This window comes from Apteryx rowi, unplaced genomic scaffold (genome assembly GCF_003343035.1).
Source record: "Apteryx rowi isolate R43461 unplaced genomic scaffold, aptRow1 scaffold_304, whole genome shotgun sequence".
NCBI lineage: Eukaryota > Metazoa > Chordata > Aves > Apterygiformes > Apterygidae > Apteryx > Apteryx rowi.
In genome coordinates, this window is record NW_020449464.1 from 403197 (window position 1) to 420327 (window position 17131).

Sequence of the window (17131 nt, forward strand, 5' to 3'; positions counted from 1 at the left end):
GAACTTCTCAGTTATTTTCCAAAAATAAGCTTTCTTTGGCTGATATATGATAATTATTTGTTTTCTACTTGCTCTGCTAATTATTAAGATTCACTAAATCTATGCATGCTTATTTAGGCAATTCTCTAATTTAACAACATTTATTGACTATGTTGCTTTTTTCCCACCCTATTATATTAGAAAATGAAGAGTAAACAAAGATATTTACAAAACTATTATAGTCTTATTTGTGGCTTATTTCACACTGCATTTGGATGGAAAATGCAGCTAAATTACAGTGTACAAAAGTAGTATTTAAATTTGTTCTCATTAAATAAAAGCTTTCCATATGTGTTGCACACAAAAAAGTTCAATACGTTTTACAATAAAAGAACAAACTAAACACAAACAAAGGCGATTTTTCTTCCTGGTGATTGTATCCTTTAAGATTTTAATACTAGTAAGTCTACACCTTAATTTAAAAAATTTTTTTTAATTCAGAGGTAGATAAAAGAAAACAAGCTTTGTGCTTTCCAGCACCCTTGTGGTTTCTGAACATTGAACAAAGCAACCAACCACTGAATGGATTAGCTGAATATACTGAGGTGGAAAAAACTTTTCCCCTGGCGGTTGTCAAAAAGGCTATTGCCATGGTCACTTCCAGAAACTAAAGCGTCAGGTGCTTAGCCAGCGACTTCCACCAGCTCAAATGCTTAAAATTTTAGTAGGGAGAGCAATGGCTTGAATGTTTTAGTTTAAGATAGTCAGAATTTTTAAATTTCATTTATTAAATTACTGTAAATTTAGGCTTTAAAATTAACAGTGGAAATGGGAATTAAGTAGTTCATTTTTAAATATAACTGCTACAATCCTCCCACTGAAAGTAGGATCAAAAGATCCAATAATCCTACCTTTGTTTAATGGTTTGTTTGATGACTGGGACAGTATTTTTCAGTATAAGGAAGAAAGAAGAATGATACATAAAATAAAATGAACTGAATGTTAGACTCTTCACATGACTGTCGGAGAGGTTTTGCAGGGGCAAAAGAGAGAGGAGCAGGAAAGAGAGGGTGCAGGGAAGGACGAAGATGACACTAGAGCCTCAGTCTGAAGAAGTTTTTAAGAACTCGCTCTCCTCCACACAGCCATGTTTAACTGTTTTAAAAGGCTTCATCATACTTTCAGAAGTAAATCAGTCTCTGATTGCATAAGAAGCCACTATTCTTCAGATATGTTGCAGAGAACAGCATTCAATACTATTCTGAATTATCTTTACAGATACTTAAAGAAGCCCTTTTGAAAGACAAGGAATATAAAGCACAAAATCAGCATCTCATTCCATGATTTTCCAAAATCAATTGCATGTACAATTTTCAAAGAAACCAGCATCAAAATAAATGTTCAACTTAAAAAATATTTCTGATTTTATAAGTTTGAGGACTTGAAAGGAGTCACAAAAATGTATATATTTCAAACAGTGAAATAAGTGTTAGCTAATTAAATCAAATTATCAAACACAAGAAAGACTTTCTCATATCATTCAATGATCATGGAAGTTACTGTTGTACGACAAAGATGCACATGGAAAACTACTAAAGAAAACTGTAATACGTCAGGACAAAATTAGCAGGTCAGGAAAAGTGGCCGTGCTGCCTAACTAAATGGTTATAAAGAGAGCGAAGAATGAGAAGCTGAACGCAGGTCATCCTTGCTGATGCCGGTGTTTCTCACCTCAAGCGGAGCAGATAAAGTTACTGTGGGCGAGCTGAGGCTCCGAGGCCGCCGTATCTGAGGTTCACTCAGGTGGTTGTTGCTGTTGGTTGCTGACCCAGCCGTGCCATCTTCTGCAAGCTATTTCAGAAGGAAAACCAAGTTAGCTAGCTGTCAGGATCACAGTTCATCCAGAGTCAGGACATTTGAAAAATGACAACATTACTTCATTTATTTATTTATCATTATTATTTTAAGGAAGCATTAATCACAGTATTTGAAAGATATACTCAATACGTGCTAAGTGTCTGCTGTCTAAGTTAAACAAGATAACAGATCTTCACACCTGCATGATGGGTCGCGTCCAAGTTGTGGTGCGATTGTTGTGATTGACATAGTAAGTACGTCCCTTCGCGTCTTTTCTTTCTTCCCAGCCTGAAGGTAAGCCTGGTGTAGTATGTACATAGGCCACTGAAGGCTGTTCAAGCAAGAAATTACCATAACGTTATTTTATAATTGCTTAGTAAAAAAAAGGTTCTTCTTTAAAAAAAAACAACCTTAACTTATACCATTCTTAAACATAACAAATATATTGAAACACATAGCTTCAGATTTCCATATAATATAAGCTCTTTTTAATTCACCTTTGAGTCAAATCTTCTTTTCTGACAACAGATCTTTCAGTTCACATTTGCGCACCTTCAGGTATCTTGTTCAGAAAATAGCTAAGCTCATATGTCCTCAAAGTCCTCAGTTTGTAGATTACAGATCATGACAAAAAGCAATCTTATGTTGTACTGATTTTCCCTTAAAAAACCTGGGTCTTTTTCCCCTGGTGTTAGCATGGTGAAGACTTCCCGAGAGCTCGCAGCCTAGTCGAGTCTCTCAAACCTTGACCTTGCCTCTAGCACAGCGTCTTGAGCAGCAAACTCTGCTACGGGTTAAAAAGCAGAGTTCAACCGTTTTGTGATGGCTACAAATGACACAGTCAAGGTTAGGTGCCTTGAAGACACAAGATACACACTAAATTTGAGTCCAAATTTTAAAGTCAAAATAGGTTGTAATTGTTGTTATTAAAAAGCTGCAGAACAAATACATTGTCCTAATGAAAATATATAGATAACGGGGGGGAATGGACTAACTGTCATTACAAAAGCTATGCCAGAATTTAACACCGTAATTACGTTACAAGAGATGATCTTGCGTGCTTCCTGTGGGGAAAATTTTCAATGCTTAAATCAACTGGTACTGTTTATTTCTGGGGCATACAAAGGAAAAAAGAAATAGTGGAAAATAAACAGCACAGCCTCTTGAAGAAAAATAGCCCAGAGAGAATTTTTAAACCTGAGCCTATCTGCATCTGAATATATACTTTAGTTTCTTCATGTATTTGTTGCTGGTCTACAAAAAGTCTGAGTTTCTGTTTAATTCATTGTCTTGAATAAGAAATCTTAATTTTCTTAATACAGAATTCCTGGAGGTGAGAGAAGTCATCTGTCTTCTCCCTCCATCACAAGCTAACAGAAGTACCAGAAAGAACGATTTCATCCGCGCTGCCCATCTAAGCTCATTTCAGAAGCTGAAAGGGAGCTGGCGGAAACAGACTGAAACAAATTTGTTATGTGGAACTCCAAGCCATACAGTTCCATTCTTAAATTCTAGACTGCTTAAAAACTAAATCTGTACTTTTCAGCTATATGGAGTAAAAGCGACAATCTGAATTTTACATGGAGCTGGGCTGTGCTGCAGAAGAAGCAGCAGTCTTTTGCAGCCTTGATACTGATTTACCCAATCTCTGAATGTGGGATTCCCAAGTCTTAGTCCTGAGTCGATAATACTGACTGTGTTCTAGCTGGGGAGAAGGGGAGGATGAACAGGGAGTTACAGCTGTTTTTAAAACTCACTCTTTAACTATGTGTTTATTAAATGTAGTCACTTTCTAGTTTGAGACTCCTCTTCTCTTAAAACATCGCTTGAATAGGCAGAATAACCAAGAAATGCAATCCTGGCTGTCAGTGCTACAAACAAGAAAATCAGGATACTCGGGATAGGTGCTTTTCTGATATACTGATTTAAATACTAAGGGCTAGAGAGACACTGGAATTTCTGTCATTTACAGCAGATAGCAGCAATCTGCTAAATTCTGTAGGTCAGTCTTCTTGCTCTCTGATGAAGCCAATGTATTAGTAATAGCATCAAAGACTTGGCAGGTGCAATGTGCTTTTCAATATCTGCATCTATGTAGTTGCTTCAAAATAGATTTGGTTTAATTCACAGATTAACCACATTAAAATATATATGCATATTTTAATTATCAGGAGTCTAAAATACCAGAGATTCCTCTACTCTTTCAACATTGCTGTTGTGATGGCAGAGGAATCATTAAGCCTAGATGTCTTTATCACATGACAGAGTAAAAGAAAGTGCTTGAACCTGTCTTACTAATTTTTGTGCAGTGCTTTCTTTCATCATTAATAACACTAACGAGTTTAGAAGTAGGTAACTTTGTAGCGCTAAGAAAATGAACTAAAGCTCCTTCATAAAGCAATCTGCTTTTATCATAGCCTTCCTAGTGCAGGCTATAACAACAGACACAGCATTTTTCTCATGGATGTCAAATGTGCAATTAGTGGTCCTCGGAGAACTTTATGCATAATGTCAGCATTTAGAGCAGCTCAGGACAGGCAGAACTGTAAAGCACTGCCAGAGAGATGAGGGCAGAATTTGTACTTAAACACTTATCGGGCTTGTAGCACCTGGATATCAAATTTACTGTAATGCTGCAAGTTCTCCAGCACCTGTAATAGTCAATGCCAGTGTTCAGACTTGGAGAAAACGGCTCTGACACCTGAGCCAGGGGACAGGTCCGGATCGGTGTCCAAGCTGCAGAAAGCGGCTGTGCTGTTTGCACACAGCTCTCCTCTCCACAACAGTCCACAGCTTACAAGAAGAAGGTTTATGAGCAATTTTTGGACTGTTTGGAAAAAGAAATGTTGTTACAAGACCTTCCCTGAAAGGAGCAGGATGCTGTATTCAAAAACATGATCAGAAGGATGAGAAACACATGCATACTCTGAACTGTCCTTAACCAAAGGGACAAATTCCACCAACGCCCATTAATGTGGTTAACTGCACAAAGGAGCCACATATTTAAGGCAACTGCGCACTGCAGAAGTCAAAGGGATGTCTTTTTTTCCAGACAGAAGTATTTTCACATTAAAAAAAAATCTCTTTAGTTGTAAGCCCAAAGTGGAAAGACTTCTATCTAGTCATGCTTTCATTCTGTCTTTTCAGAGAAATCAAACATGAAGGTGTATCGTTTTCACTTTTGTAATTCCAGGAAATCTTATGGAGAAGATGTACCGCTGGGCTGGACGAAGAAGAAACAGAATACACAAAGTTTTGCGAAGAACAAAAGATATTTTTTGTCACTTCGTGTGTGGTCTCATTTTGTTAGTAACAGCAGTTTCATTAACTACAGAGACTGCTAGTTCAAATTGCAAACTCAAATTCAGCATTACCCAACAACAATGTGATTTTACCATCAATCCTGATATTTTCATTAGTAGTGTAAAATAATTTGGGGGAAGATTTGAGGACTAGCACACAAACTGTGAGAGAGAAATAGTGCGTCTCATCCTTCGTGTCTCAGCTTTACATCAGGAGTATGAGTAAGACACTGAGCTGGGGTAGATTTGGGGGTATCTAACCTCTTTTCTAGGAGTTTTCTTTTACCTGAAGTCTTTGGGACCCCGAGTTAAAGCACCACAGACATGCAAACAGCTGTTTGTCACAGTAATGGCATCAACAACATAGAGCAAGCAGCAGAGCCTCTGCTCCGAGCTGAGCGATAGTCCTTTGTCCCCATTCGAGATGACCATCGCAAGCACAGCTCCTGGTCAGGGCTGTTTGCAGTAAGCAGCCGAGATGCAGGCTGAAGGAGATCGTGTCTGCAAGCACGGGATTCAGGCGAAGAAGAACCGGTGAAGGCTCAGTCTCGCCCAGCCCCACTGCTCTCGCATAGTGCTCCCACTGAGGCCAATGTCAATTGAATTCGGGAAGCACTGGCAAGAGCAATACCTAAGCACGCAGCACTTTTAAAAGCTATACTAAAGGTAAAGGAGTGAAGGAGAAAAACTCAGAACAGGTTAGAACGAAGAAGCATTACAGAAGAGGTCGTAAAAATCCTGCAAGAAAAAGGATGTCAGATTATGAGGCGGGTGCTCATTAGCCAGAGACGAAAGATGTTTGAAGATGACTCTTTAAACGTTTTTGGTATCGTCTTTAACTAAAACCAAGGGAAGAATCAGCCTGGAAAGTACCAAACACCTCCGTACAGGTTAGAAACTGATCCTCAGGGTCAACATAAGCTTTTTAGTTTTAGAAAGAAGTCTTCCTGATAAAGAAACAACTGTACTGATGACCATTCTCCTGAGGGAAAAAAGATAAGTATTTTTAATATAAAAACTTCTGCTTCTTGTAATTAATTTAAAAATCCAACACACTGAAAAAAGTGTTACTCCTACCTTTATCATACTACTGTCTTTTTCCCTGCCTTGAACTTTTAAAGAAATACTAACATTGGTCTCCTGGGAATTCAGAATATGTTTTTCCTCTTGCTCTTATCTGTCATGTTTATCTATAATACATGATGCTTAAAAATTATATATAATATATATATATAKAKAKAKAGAGAGAGAGAGAGTGTGCTGGATAGCTTGATACAATATTTATTTCTATCTCATGACTGTGTACTTTTAATATTTAATTTATTTTAAACATGAAGTAGTCCCCATCAAATTATATGTGGGAGTACTGGTTAAGAAATATCTGCCAAAAGTGGTGAACTAGAAAATTGTAATGAAGTGGAATTAGCAAGATGTATTTGTTCAGACAGTTTGATGCACTAGAAACCACAAAGTTTGGTTGCCACAAAACAGTAAAAGGAAAAGTAATAAATGCTTAAAAGGACTGAAATTTAAAGTCATATGAAAAATATCACAAGTAGCTTTTTAACTGTATTGTATTCATATTCATTTGAAGGAAAACATTATTTTGCTAGATTAGAAAAAAAATCATTAGCAACTGCATTATGGCTGACAGTTAAGAAGAACCTGTAACTATTTACAGCATTTTATATATACAGGATGAATAGGGAGGAGGCAAAGTGTTTCTCTAGATTTTCAGCCTTATTGACCATCCCAACCACAGTACAACTGAACGAGTTACTCTTTCGGTGCCCTTATATAGTGCAATTTGTAAGGTATGTTCATTCTATTGAAAAAACAGTTACTGTGAATGACAACAGTGGAAAACTACTATCTCAGAGATCAAGATGTGAATTACATTGCACAGCAGGATTTGGTAACTCTCTTTAGGCCACTGAAGGCTCCTGCTGAAATTTGGGATACATTCTTTTTCTGCACTCTACATTCTTTGCTCCAACAAATTAATGTACTGTAATTCCTGTTCTTGCCTCATATGCTTAAGACCTCTTCCCAGACTCTTGCTTAAGTCAGCATATTTGTTTTTTTAATGGAAGAGCATAGTTGACACAGTGAGCTGGAAAACTGCCTAGATAATCAAGAAAGGAAACCAGAAAAGACAATGAACAGGTCAGTTCATTGATATCAATGATAAACTACATTAGAAAACAGAAAACAGAGGAAAAGAGATGAAGAAAGTAAGCAATACCCATTGAAACAAATCATGAGACTTCATTTCCTTCCTGAATGGTCAACTGCTGGAAAGACTGCTGTTTTTCTGCTTGTCTTAGTTCACAGAGCTGGCAGGCAATGAAAGGAGCCCAGCTCGTCCAAGACTGTTCTGATGGTTTCCAAGCTACGGTCAGTAAAGCCACAGTAAGTGGCCTGAACATAGTCCCCAGACTAGGCTTTGGTTAAAGTTAGATAATTAACCTATCTGATAGTCTGGGAGAAAACTAGAGGGCAGACAGTGATTCCCAGACTTTCTGGACCAATGTATGACTGCTACACAGTCTTACACATCTGCTGTGTTCAGTGGCTATTAATATTGTCTACAGTACAGAGCAAACAAAAGCTGTGGACAATTTAGGGATTTGCAATTAAAAAACTTAATCATTTGGTGGTAATAATATAGACTCTATTCATGGTATGATGGTGTAACGATCAACTTAGACTTAGTAGGTGCTGTGAGGATACAGAAACACAAGAAAAATGCACTAACACCCTATCAAATAAATTCAGTTAGCAGCAGCCTTTCTCCTTAATATTCATGGTGGGTTAATGCAACCCACAGGGTAACCTGCAGAACAGAAAGTTTGCCTCAGAATCTGCTTTCCATATTAGATACCGGTGCAAAGGAGAGTCTATCATATAGCATAGAAACTTGGGAGAATTATCAGGAGCCTATTACCTAAACACTGAATCTTTTTAACAACTGCCTTTGATAAATGACAGAAAAAAATAGTAAGTATTAGGAATAAGGACAAAACAAAAGCTAACTGGATTAGAACAGATGTCATGAGAATGGAGATGCTGGGACATGCATAATACGCTAACTAATGTTTTGCTCAGTCTAGTTGTACAATGTACCTTTCATGGAGGAATGGTAAAGGTTCTTTGGAGACTTAAAAAAAAATCATGAAAAGCAAGGTGGTTAATAACTGCAGATATATTTACAGAAACATGCTATTTTATCTACAGACATCCATACCTACTTCACTGCACAGACTCAGGTAATAAATTTACTCATCTTCTGCCACTGACCTAAATAAAAAGTCAACCACTCTATGACGGGCAGCCGTAACACTGCTAGCATTACAAATCACTATTTAGTGTACCGAACTCTGATGAGCTATCTAAACGCTCACACTTGGACCCACAGAGGATCTAAATCAGGTACTAAAGCTAGTTTGTGTGACTATCTGCTTCAGCAACCTCCTTAGGCCCACGGCCTGGTCTAAGACAGGTGGCAATCAACAGCACAGACCGTTCCCGACCTCAGTCATACTCTAAACCAGACCAGAGGCCGTGTCTTACTTCCGGGCCACCGTGTGGGGCCGTGGTGGTAATACAAACTCTCATACAAAATTGCAGTAATTGGAGCAATCGGTCAGGATGGGCCAATGCTGGGGTTAGCTGCTGCTCCTGAAAGGGCTCAGACGCTTGTGTCTTAACCCACTGAGCCAAGTGTGTTGGTCATGGGGCCAGAGCGCCACGCTCAGCATTGCTCCCTTGCCAGTGCCGCGAATCCCACGYTCCCTTTGCAAAGCAGATCCAGTAGGAACGACAGAGCGCCCTGCACCACAACCAGACCAGGAGGAGACATGAGGGAGGATTCAGCCCTCTCACCGGCAGGAGGGCTCTGCACCCGGGCCTCCGGGCTCCTCGGTAACTCGGCAAAGCCCGCGACAAGAAGGGCACCATCACTGCTTCCTCGGGACGCGACAGCCCCGGGGTTTTGTGCAGCCCGCAGGCGGGCTCCGCGCCAGGCAGCTCTGCAGGATTACGCTCCCCGACGGGCTGCGGCTAAAGAAGGTCCAATCTGTGGATCCCAACCCAAGGAGGTGCTCTGCATGGAGCCGGGAAGATGCACATGTGCTTAAAAACAAACTGCAGCTGCCCTGGGAACTTTACTATTGGCAGGTTATACAGCTACGAACTTGAAAGGCCTAAAGGACAGAGAGAACGGGAACCTTTGAAGATAATGCTTTTACATTTCAATGCATAAATACTATTTAAGTCCTGACTCCTCCGAGTCCAATATAAACTAAAACTGCTTTCTTTGTGCTACACTTTCAGTAAAGCACTTGAAGAATTTTGATGGATGTTCAGAGTAAAAATTCAGCCTTGGACTTTTGAACGACTAAGGGAAAATGAAAACTGGCAGTTAAAAAGACCATTAAGACCGATGTGATGCATTACTGTATCTCCACAGTTCTCAAATTAAGATCTATGTGAAGAATCAAATTGGATTAGTCTAATGGAGAGCAGGAGAAGGCAGAAGAAAATCATAGCTACGTGTGTACTGATTTGAAGTGTCTCCCTGATTCTTTCAATATAGGATTTTAAAGAATTAGGCATTCTATCTCTCATTTTTTAGAAGTTTATGGTATTTCCTTAGTCCATACTTTGTTAAAATTGAGTGGCATATCTGCATCACTAAAATGGGTTAGTATTAGAGTGAAATTGCAGTATTTATTACCTGAGAAAATTCAAAATCTAAGGAACTAAATAAATATAACTATTGATTCAGTGGTAGTATTTCATTCAACATACTGCTGCTTTGTGAAAAAACGTCCATTGCTGTATAAGACCTAAAGCCAACCCGCATTTTATTTACAGATAGTGGTTGATAAAGAGTATTATTACCGTTGGTTCCTCACCACCTGTGACAGTTGAAGAACGAGCTCTCCTAGATGGACCACTCTGCTGTTAAATGATAATTAATGTTACAGATAAGTATATTTAGTGATGAAGGTCACAGATTACTCTCATATCTTTAGGAATAAAGAATCATAGACACTCTCAAGCTTATTAATGGAGAGCAATTAGACTGAAATAATGTTAATGCAAAAATAACAGCAAAAAAAATGAAGACATCAATCACTGATGACCCAGTCAGAATTTCACACACAAAATACCGAGGGAACTAATTTCAAGAGTTCTAGTATCCAATTCTATATGTTCACTATTGCTAGTGATAATATTAACAACATTTACTCAATGTGTAACATGATTAATTTTTTTTTGAGGCACGAAGAAATTTTGCATATTCCCACCGATAAACAATTATGGATAAATTCTGGTCATCAATGAGTACAGAGAAAAAGTCAGAAAAAAAGAGAATTTCAAATTGTATTTCAAATTTTCAATGGTGATTAATAAAGTCAAGAGCAGCACTTTGTTTAGAAGGAAAGTATGAGTTCAGTTGCTAGAATATAAAGTATCATTAGTTCAGTAAAGATTAAAAACTGGTCAGATCAGGTAACATCCTAGTTTTAGAGAAATGCTTTCAATTCTGCTGTTTTGAACATCTGCTAATGAAATAAAGTTTCTACAATAATAAACTGAAAAATGCATCATAAGCAAGCCCAATCTGATTACATCAGTTAAAGAAACCCAGAGTCCATAAGCCAGTTTTAAATAAAGAACATCAGCCCTGCAACAGACTGCAATAGAAGCCAACTTCTACTAGAGAGAGAAGACAGCTTAGGAGTAATTGTGCTGGAAACCACCCAGAAAAGAGAGCAGAGAGATGAATAATACTTCAGAAGCACTACTTTGAACAACAGCTATTACCTGTATCTGTAAAGCAGCAAATCTAGATACACTAAACAACTTCTAAAATACATGAAAAACCAACACAGATGAAGAGAAAAATAGTACGGTTGTTGTAAATGCCTGCCTAATAACAACAGAAAGCAAACGAGGGAGAGACATCAGCTTTAGTAATGAACTTATTAATATGTTCTACTTACCAATATTTCCACAGCAAATTTGCACAATCTTTTTTATTTGTGATTTCATATGTAATATATTTCTAATAAAAACTGGGGGGAAAAATCCTGGAAGAAGTTCTCCAAAAAATTATCATTTGTTTTAATATCAAATTGTTTTGAAACAACCTGACTAATCTTATTCAGAAGTGGATCTTGTACAATTCTGCGGGAAGCTGCCTCTCTAGAGCTCACCACCTTTGCAATCCTCATACTTGGGTTGCAGGAAAAAATATGTAGAACTTGCTACCCATTAGAGTGAAGAGGTGCAGGGCTATGGTGTGAAAGAGACTGCCACTTTTTTGAAAAATATCTTAGCGTCTTTTCCTGTTTAATGGATCTATTTAACTTCTTACCTTAAATAAATTTGGACAAGAAAAGCTGCTTGCTTAAATCACTCAGATCATAAATCTACGACAGATGGCATTTCATGGGGTTCTATTATACAGGGACTATCACAAAAAGGATAGCTATAATTAGATAGGTAAAACACTAATCCATTTTAATGTTCTTAGCAATTTTCTTATACTGTATTTGTAATTCTGTTCACACTTGGGAGTGTCTACTCCCAAGACTATCTACAAGTGTCTAATATTACTACTTTTTATTTACAGGTTCATATATTCCAAAAAAAAATCAATTTACAGAGCACAAAAATCTACCTGATAGGAAAGCCCTGTGGTTGCTACAGTTCCAAGTGTAGACGGTGTTACTGCACTCTCCTACCCAGCTGCAATATTTTAATCAAAAAGCCTGACTAGGCTCCTGCTCTGTACCGCCCCCGCCTTGGACGATTTCTCTCTCTGCCGACTGTGTATCAAGAGTCGGGTAAACAAACTTTCTGTGTTAGATAACTAAAGTTAGACAGGGTGACTATGCTTACAGTCTAAAAATTTTTTCTGTCTTACGGATTTCACCATTTTACTTGCTGATCATGATGATATTAATTTGATATACATTACTATTTGGGATAATCAAAAGTCCATACTAGTAACTGATCTAGTTCTGAATTCATAGCCAAAGGAAAAGATGTCCTTCAGAACCGGAAAATATTCAAACAAAAACAAGAAATAAAAGTTAGCTTTGGTTTACCAAGGATAACTGAGACTGTTCAGCAACTGTATCCGTTACACTGCAAGATCTCAGTCTTGAAGAAGGATCTCTTTGCTGAAAAAAAGAAAGATGTCTAAGTTACATTGTCACAAAAACATACATGGATTTTCTTCAGTAATTTTACTTTTCTCATATTTAATCCTAATCCTTAAAAAAAATCACACTTTTCTTGCAGTTTTTTTAGTCTTAATATTTCTACAGAAACTGGCAAGCAACCAAAAATGTAAATTCTCAGCATTCCATCTTGGACTGTTTCTGTGCGGCCATGTTTTAGATTAACTGAGAGAAAGAGACTACTTGCAAGCACATCTTGTACCCACCTTCAGTAGCCGATTTACAATGTTTTATTGACCTAATCCAAGGGAAGATGATAAGCCATTCTACCACCTTTCTGGGAAAACACACAGGAAAACGAACAGTCCTGGAATCAGTAGTATGGGAGTAGGCAATGGGAGGTGAAAATTCCATGGAGCTTTTGAAAATCTATTTTCTAGTATGTTTGGAAGATATCTTACCGGGATCTCAGCCTTGCTGAGATCCTTTGTTGGTGGTATTAAAAATTTCTAAATATGCTCCTAGTACATAATGCTCAGCTTACTCTTCAAAAATAACATTAAGAACAGCTTTAAAGTTGATTGTTTAACAACCAACAGAGAAGTTGTCAAAAGTTAACTGGCTGGAGTTAATCCAGAAATTTAACACGAAACCAAATTAACTATTAGCGTTAGAACTCTATATGGTTAAAATCACTGGGGCATCTATAAATATAATACAAATAATACAGAAAGGACATTAGAATATACCTAACTACTAGACACCCTGACTAATCTTATTCAAAAGCAGATCTTGTACGAGTCCAGCAAAGGGACACAGAGGTGGTTAAGGGACTGGAGCACCTCTCGTACAAGGAGAGGCTGAGGGAGCTGGGACTGTTCAGCCTGGGCAAGAGAAGGCTCCGGGTGGGGAGGTCTTATCAATGTGTAAGAATATCAGATGGGGGGGAGTAAAAAAGTCAGAGGCAGACTGTTCTCAGTGGTGCCCAGTGACAGGAGAAGAGGCAACGGGCACAGACTGAAACACAGGAAATTCCACTTGAACTTAAAAAAAAAACACTTCTTCACTGTGAGGGTGGTTGGACACTGGAACAAGCTGCCCAGAGAGGTTGTGGTGTCTCCATCCTTGGAGATATTCAAACCCACCTGGACATGGTCCCAGGCAACCTGGTCTGGCTGACCCTGCTGGAGCAGGGGTTGGACCAAGTTATCTCCACAGATCCCTTCTAATAGCAATAATTCTGTGACTCTGTGATTGTGTAATTTTGAAATATTCCCATAGATTGTACCCGTTTCACAAGATATCTGGAAGGCATTAGGCATGGTCTGAACAATCATTTTTTGTTACTCTCATGAGAAATCCCATAAAATGGGGGGGRAAAAAAATATATCAGCATTTAAAAATCCTTTTCCTTGCAACAGCCTTCTCTCTTGCTTGCATCAACAACCCAGCCTCTCAAGAGCAGCCTTCTAACTTGCTGCATTTGCTATATTCCACATACCAAACCCTTGTTTCAGATAAGCATGCACCTTCAGAAGGCCCTATACTTAAATAAGATCTCAGATAACCTCAGAACTACCAGGCAGTCGATACAGAGGATCAGAGACCACAGGAGCTTCTGTGGGAAGGTGACCTAGGGTAAACTTTAAACTTCTTCTGATGCTAATTGCACTGCTGCTAAATCAGTTTTTGGTGAAGAAACTGAGATGGGGGTTGAACTTTTTTTTTTCTTCTTGGATAGGAATTGTGAGGATGATGGGAGGTTTATTTGGGGTTATGGTGTTGTATTAGAGATAACATGTGAATTACATGCACTGAAGTATGATAAATTTAGCTGACATATGCTTGATTTCTGGATACCCTGCTCCATTGCTTTTCTGTGTGGTTTGACTCAGGTTGCAAGTTCCATGTATAGAAACAGGTGTTGGGTAATTCTTAAACATATCATTTTGCATAACTGATACGTCATTTTTAATCAAAGAGTAACTGGTATTACTCTTTCCTGGACACTAATGGTATGAATACGAATTCCCTAATAAATAAGCAAATGACCCAGCCTATTTATAACAACTCACGTGGGTGCTCATATGCACCACTGAAAGACAGGGAAGCAACACCATGAAGCAAGCTATTTAAGAGGCATACAAGAACCGTCAGCTCTTATTCAAAAGTATCATCAGTCTTAAAAGCATATTCTACTAAAAGATCAGAAGGTTAAAAAAATTACATTTTGCTCATGTTATGCTAAAGACTAATATGACAGGATTTGTCTGACAAATGCAGTGAGCAGCAGTCTGAAGTGTCATAGACATATGAGAGCAATAAAATAATTTTTTCATGCACATACAATCACCTCTCAACTATCTGTTGGCAATTTAGCTGTGTCATAAATTAACTATGCATGGATGACACTGAAGCTGTCTCTGTGCAAAACCATCAAAGGTCAGTCTGGATATATTAACACGGGCACACTGTTGGGAAAACGCAACTGTTAAGTGTTTCTAGTTTCAGCTCAGAACATTTGAGTCAGCTTCACGCAAAGCCAGTCTAGCATTGGTTGGGTTTGGGAAAAACTCTGGATCCAAGCTTCATCTATGCAAATGCATGGAGCTAATCTTGAAGCCTTCTGGAGTCTGGATCAAGGAGAAATGTCAAGTGCACATACCTGAGCATATGGAATCAGCTTGTGTTTGGCTGGTACTACCAAACTTTTCCTGCCTACCTGTCTCAATCCAAACGAAGTTCTTGCACCGTGCTTGCCAACCTCTGAATTAGGAAGATTTATTAGCCCAAGGCAAGCACTGTTTATTCATGTGGAACTAGCTCAGATTTAAGTGCTGGATCAAGCTAATGAGCCCTCACAGCAGGCAGGTTCGGGGAAGGACACTTCAGAGACATGAGTCATCTGACAGACGAGCTGGGGCTAAACACTGCTGACTCGCTCAGTCTTCGTATGCAGTCTTTTGGGTGTCTTGGCATGGCACCTTACAGTAATTTCATTATGTGTTTTTTTTTTCCTCATTATTTGCAGTATCCCAAACCTCTACTCTGGATAATGTATAGTAATAGCGATTTTAAATGCTTTGGCATTGACTTTTGCCATTTCTTACTTTGCAAGTTTGGTCTGATTGTAATTTTTATGGCACTGATATGTTATCACTTAATGGTTCATAAAACAGCTAGTTTGTACAGGAATACAATTACTATTTTAATTAAGATAATTTTGCTGATATACCATTTATCTTTATTCTTAATGTAAAAAAATGTAGGTCCTGATCTTGCCACTGATCCTATCTAATTAGCCTCTTGCCCTCCAAGTGAAGGCCTACAGAAATCTGTAGTTATCTACAAAAGCACAAATGTCTCTTATGCAGACGATTAGCCATCAGAGCTATAATTTGCTGAACTAGCCTCTAGACGACATTCAAATCATTGTAAGACATCTATTCTTTTTTTTATCTGTTCTTTGCGGAAAAGGATCAGCATTAGCACTTTTTCCTCTTTCCTATGGAAAAGTCCTAGCTTGATACTCTCTAGTATTGCATGATATATTTTGTTTCACTACAGGTATAACTGGAGCAGACTTCGAAGTTAAACTCATACAGAAGAAAATATTAAACCTGAACTGAGGAAGTCGAATTGTTCTTTAAGGCGCTTTCTTCTATGGTAAAATTCAGATGCATTTTTGAAGACACGTTTAGCTTGCGTGCTTAGGTTTTCCTAAGACCACTGTCCATGTAAATGATTCAGACTATATCAAACCAACAGAGGATTATAGTAACAGAGGATTGTACAGAAAGCAGAGCACGTCACGTACAATCAAAGAACTGAGTTGTTCCCCATTGGAATCAGGAGTGACCTGAAGTCTTCTGCTCAGCTCCTCCGACAGCTCTTGAGGACTGGTTCGGGACACTGGGGACGCAGGAGGTGGCGGCAGGGACAAGCTTAAGGAATCTCCACTTGCGCTTGCCTCCTCTGAAATGGTTTCCCAAGGCTGGCAAAAGAGAAAAAAGACTGTTTAGCATTTAAGAAGGCAGACTGAGTCTCTCTCTTTGGTATGCCTCCAGATGACTACCTCACTGCATCAAATACTGGTGTTTTACTTATTTTTGCAGTATAAAGAGCTATAAAAGGCCTCAGATGGGCTTGCTATCAAGTGAAATAATGAAACAGGCATGCATCTTCAGTGCTGCTTTCAGGTCTACTAATGTGATTAGCATTAAATGAAATAAACCAATCCCTGAAACACCCAAACAAGCATTCTACTCAGTAGGAAGCAGTCATGGGGGAAAAAAAGGGGGTTTCATGCTGTCTTCAAAATGGTCTTCATGGTGGAGATTAAACAGTGCTTTACAATTCAACACACAAAATGATGCAGATGAAATGTTAAGTAAAAACCAGCTGTCATTAGAGATATTCTATGCAAAATTGTGTTCAAAATGTGACTAATTCTGCACTACATTACTAAAAATTGTAAGAAAAAAGTTAATTTTAATTCAGAATAAAATGCATAATAGAAAGTATTCATAAGTATTTACAAATCAATTATTAATAGCCAATGAACGCAATAAAAGTCTCAACAATCCATTTTTTGCTCTGAATAACATTTAGTGAACCAAAGATAACTTTCACAAAGAATTTTTGTGATTAGTAAAATAAAATAGTCCTTAAAATTGAATGCGATTAGAGTTCTGAACATGAAGCTCACTTAAGCCAACAAATATCCACTAAACTTCCTTTATTTAGTCTAATTGTAAATTGTATAAACACATTGAGAAGTAATATCTCAGAATT

General features: G+C 38.2%; 1 protein-coding gene across 2 annotated transcripts in view; it reads right to left on the minus strand.

Annotated features, from left to right (window-relative positions):
* NEDD4L (neural precursor cell expressed, developmentally down-regulated 4-like, E3 ubiquitin protein ligase) overlaps positions 1-17131 on the minus strand; it is a 160811-nt gene that overhangs the window by 32860 nt on the left and 110820 nt on the right. The window contains exons 10-14 of one of the 2 annotated variants that reach the window (XM_026070140.1): positions 16155-16331; positions 12263-12337; positions 10044-10103; positions 2036-2167; positions 1711-1830 (exon numbers count right to left, since the gene is read on the minus strand). In XM_026070140.1, the coding sequence (XP_025925925.1) occupies positions 1711-1830; positions 2036-2167; positions 10044-10103; positions 12263-12337; positions 16155-16331 (564 nt within the window). The remainder of the gene's footprint in view (positions 1-1710; positions 1831-2035; positions 2168-10043; positions 10104-12262; positions 12338-16154; positions 16332-17131) is intronic. The other variant, XM_026070141.1, reaches the window with a different exon arrangement.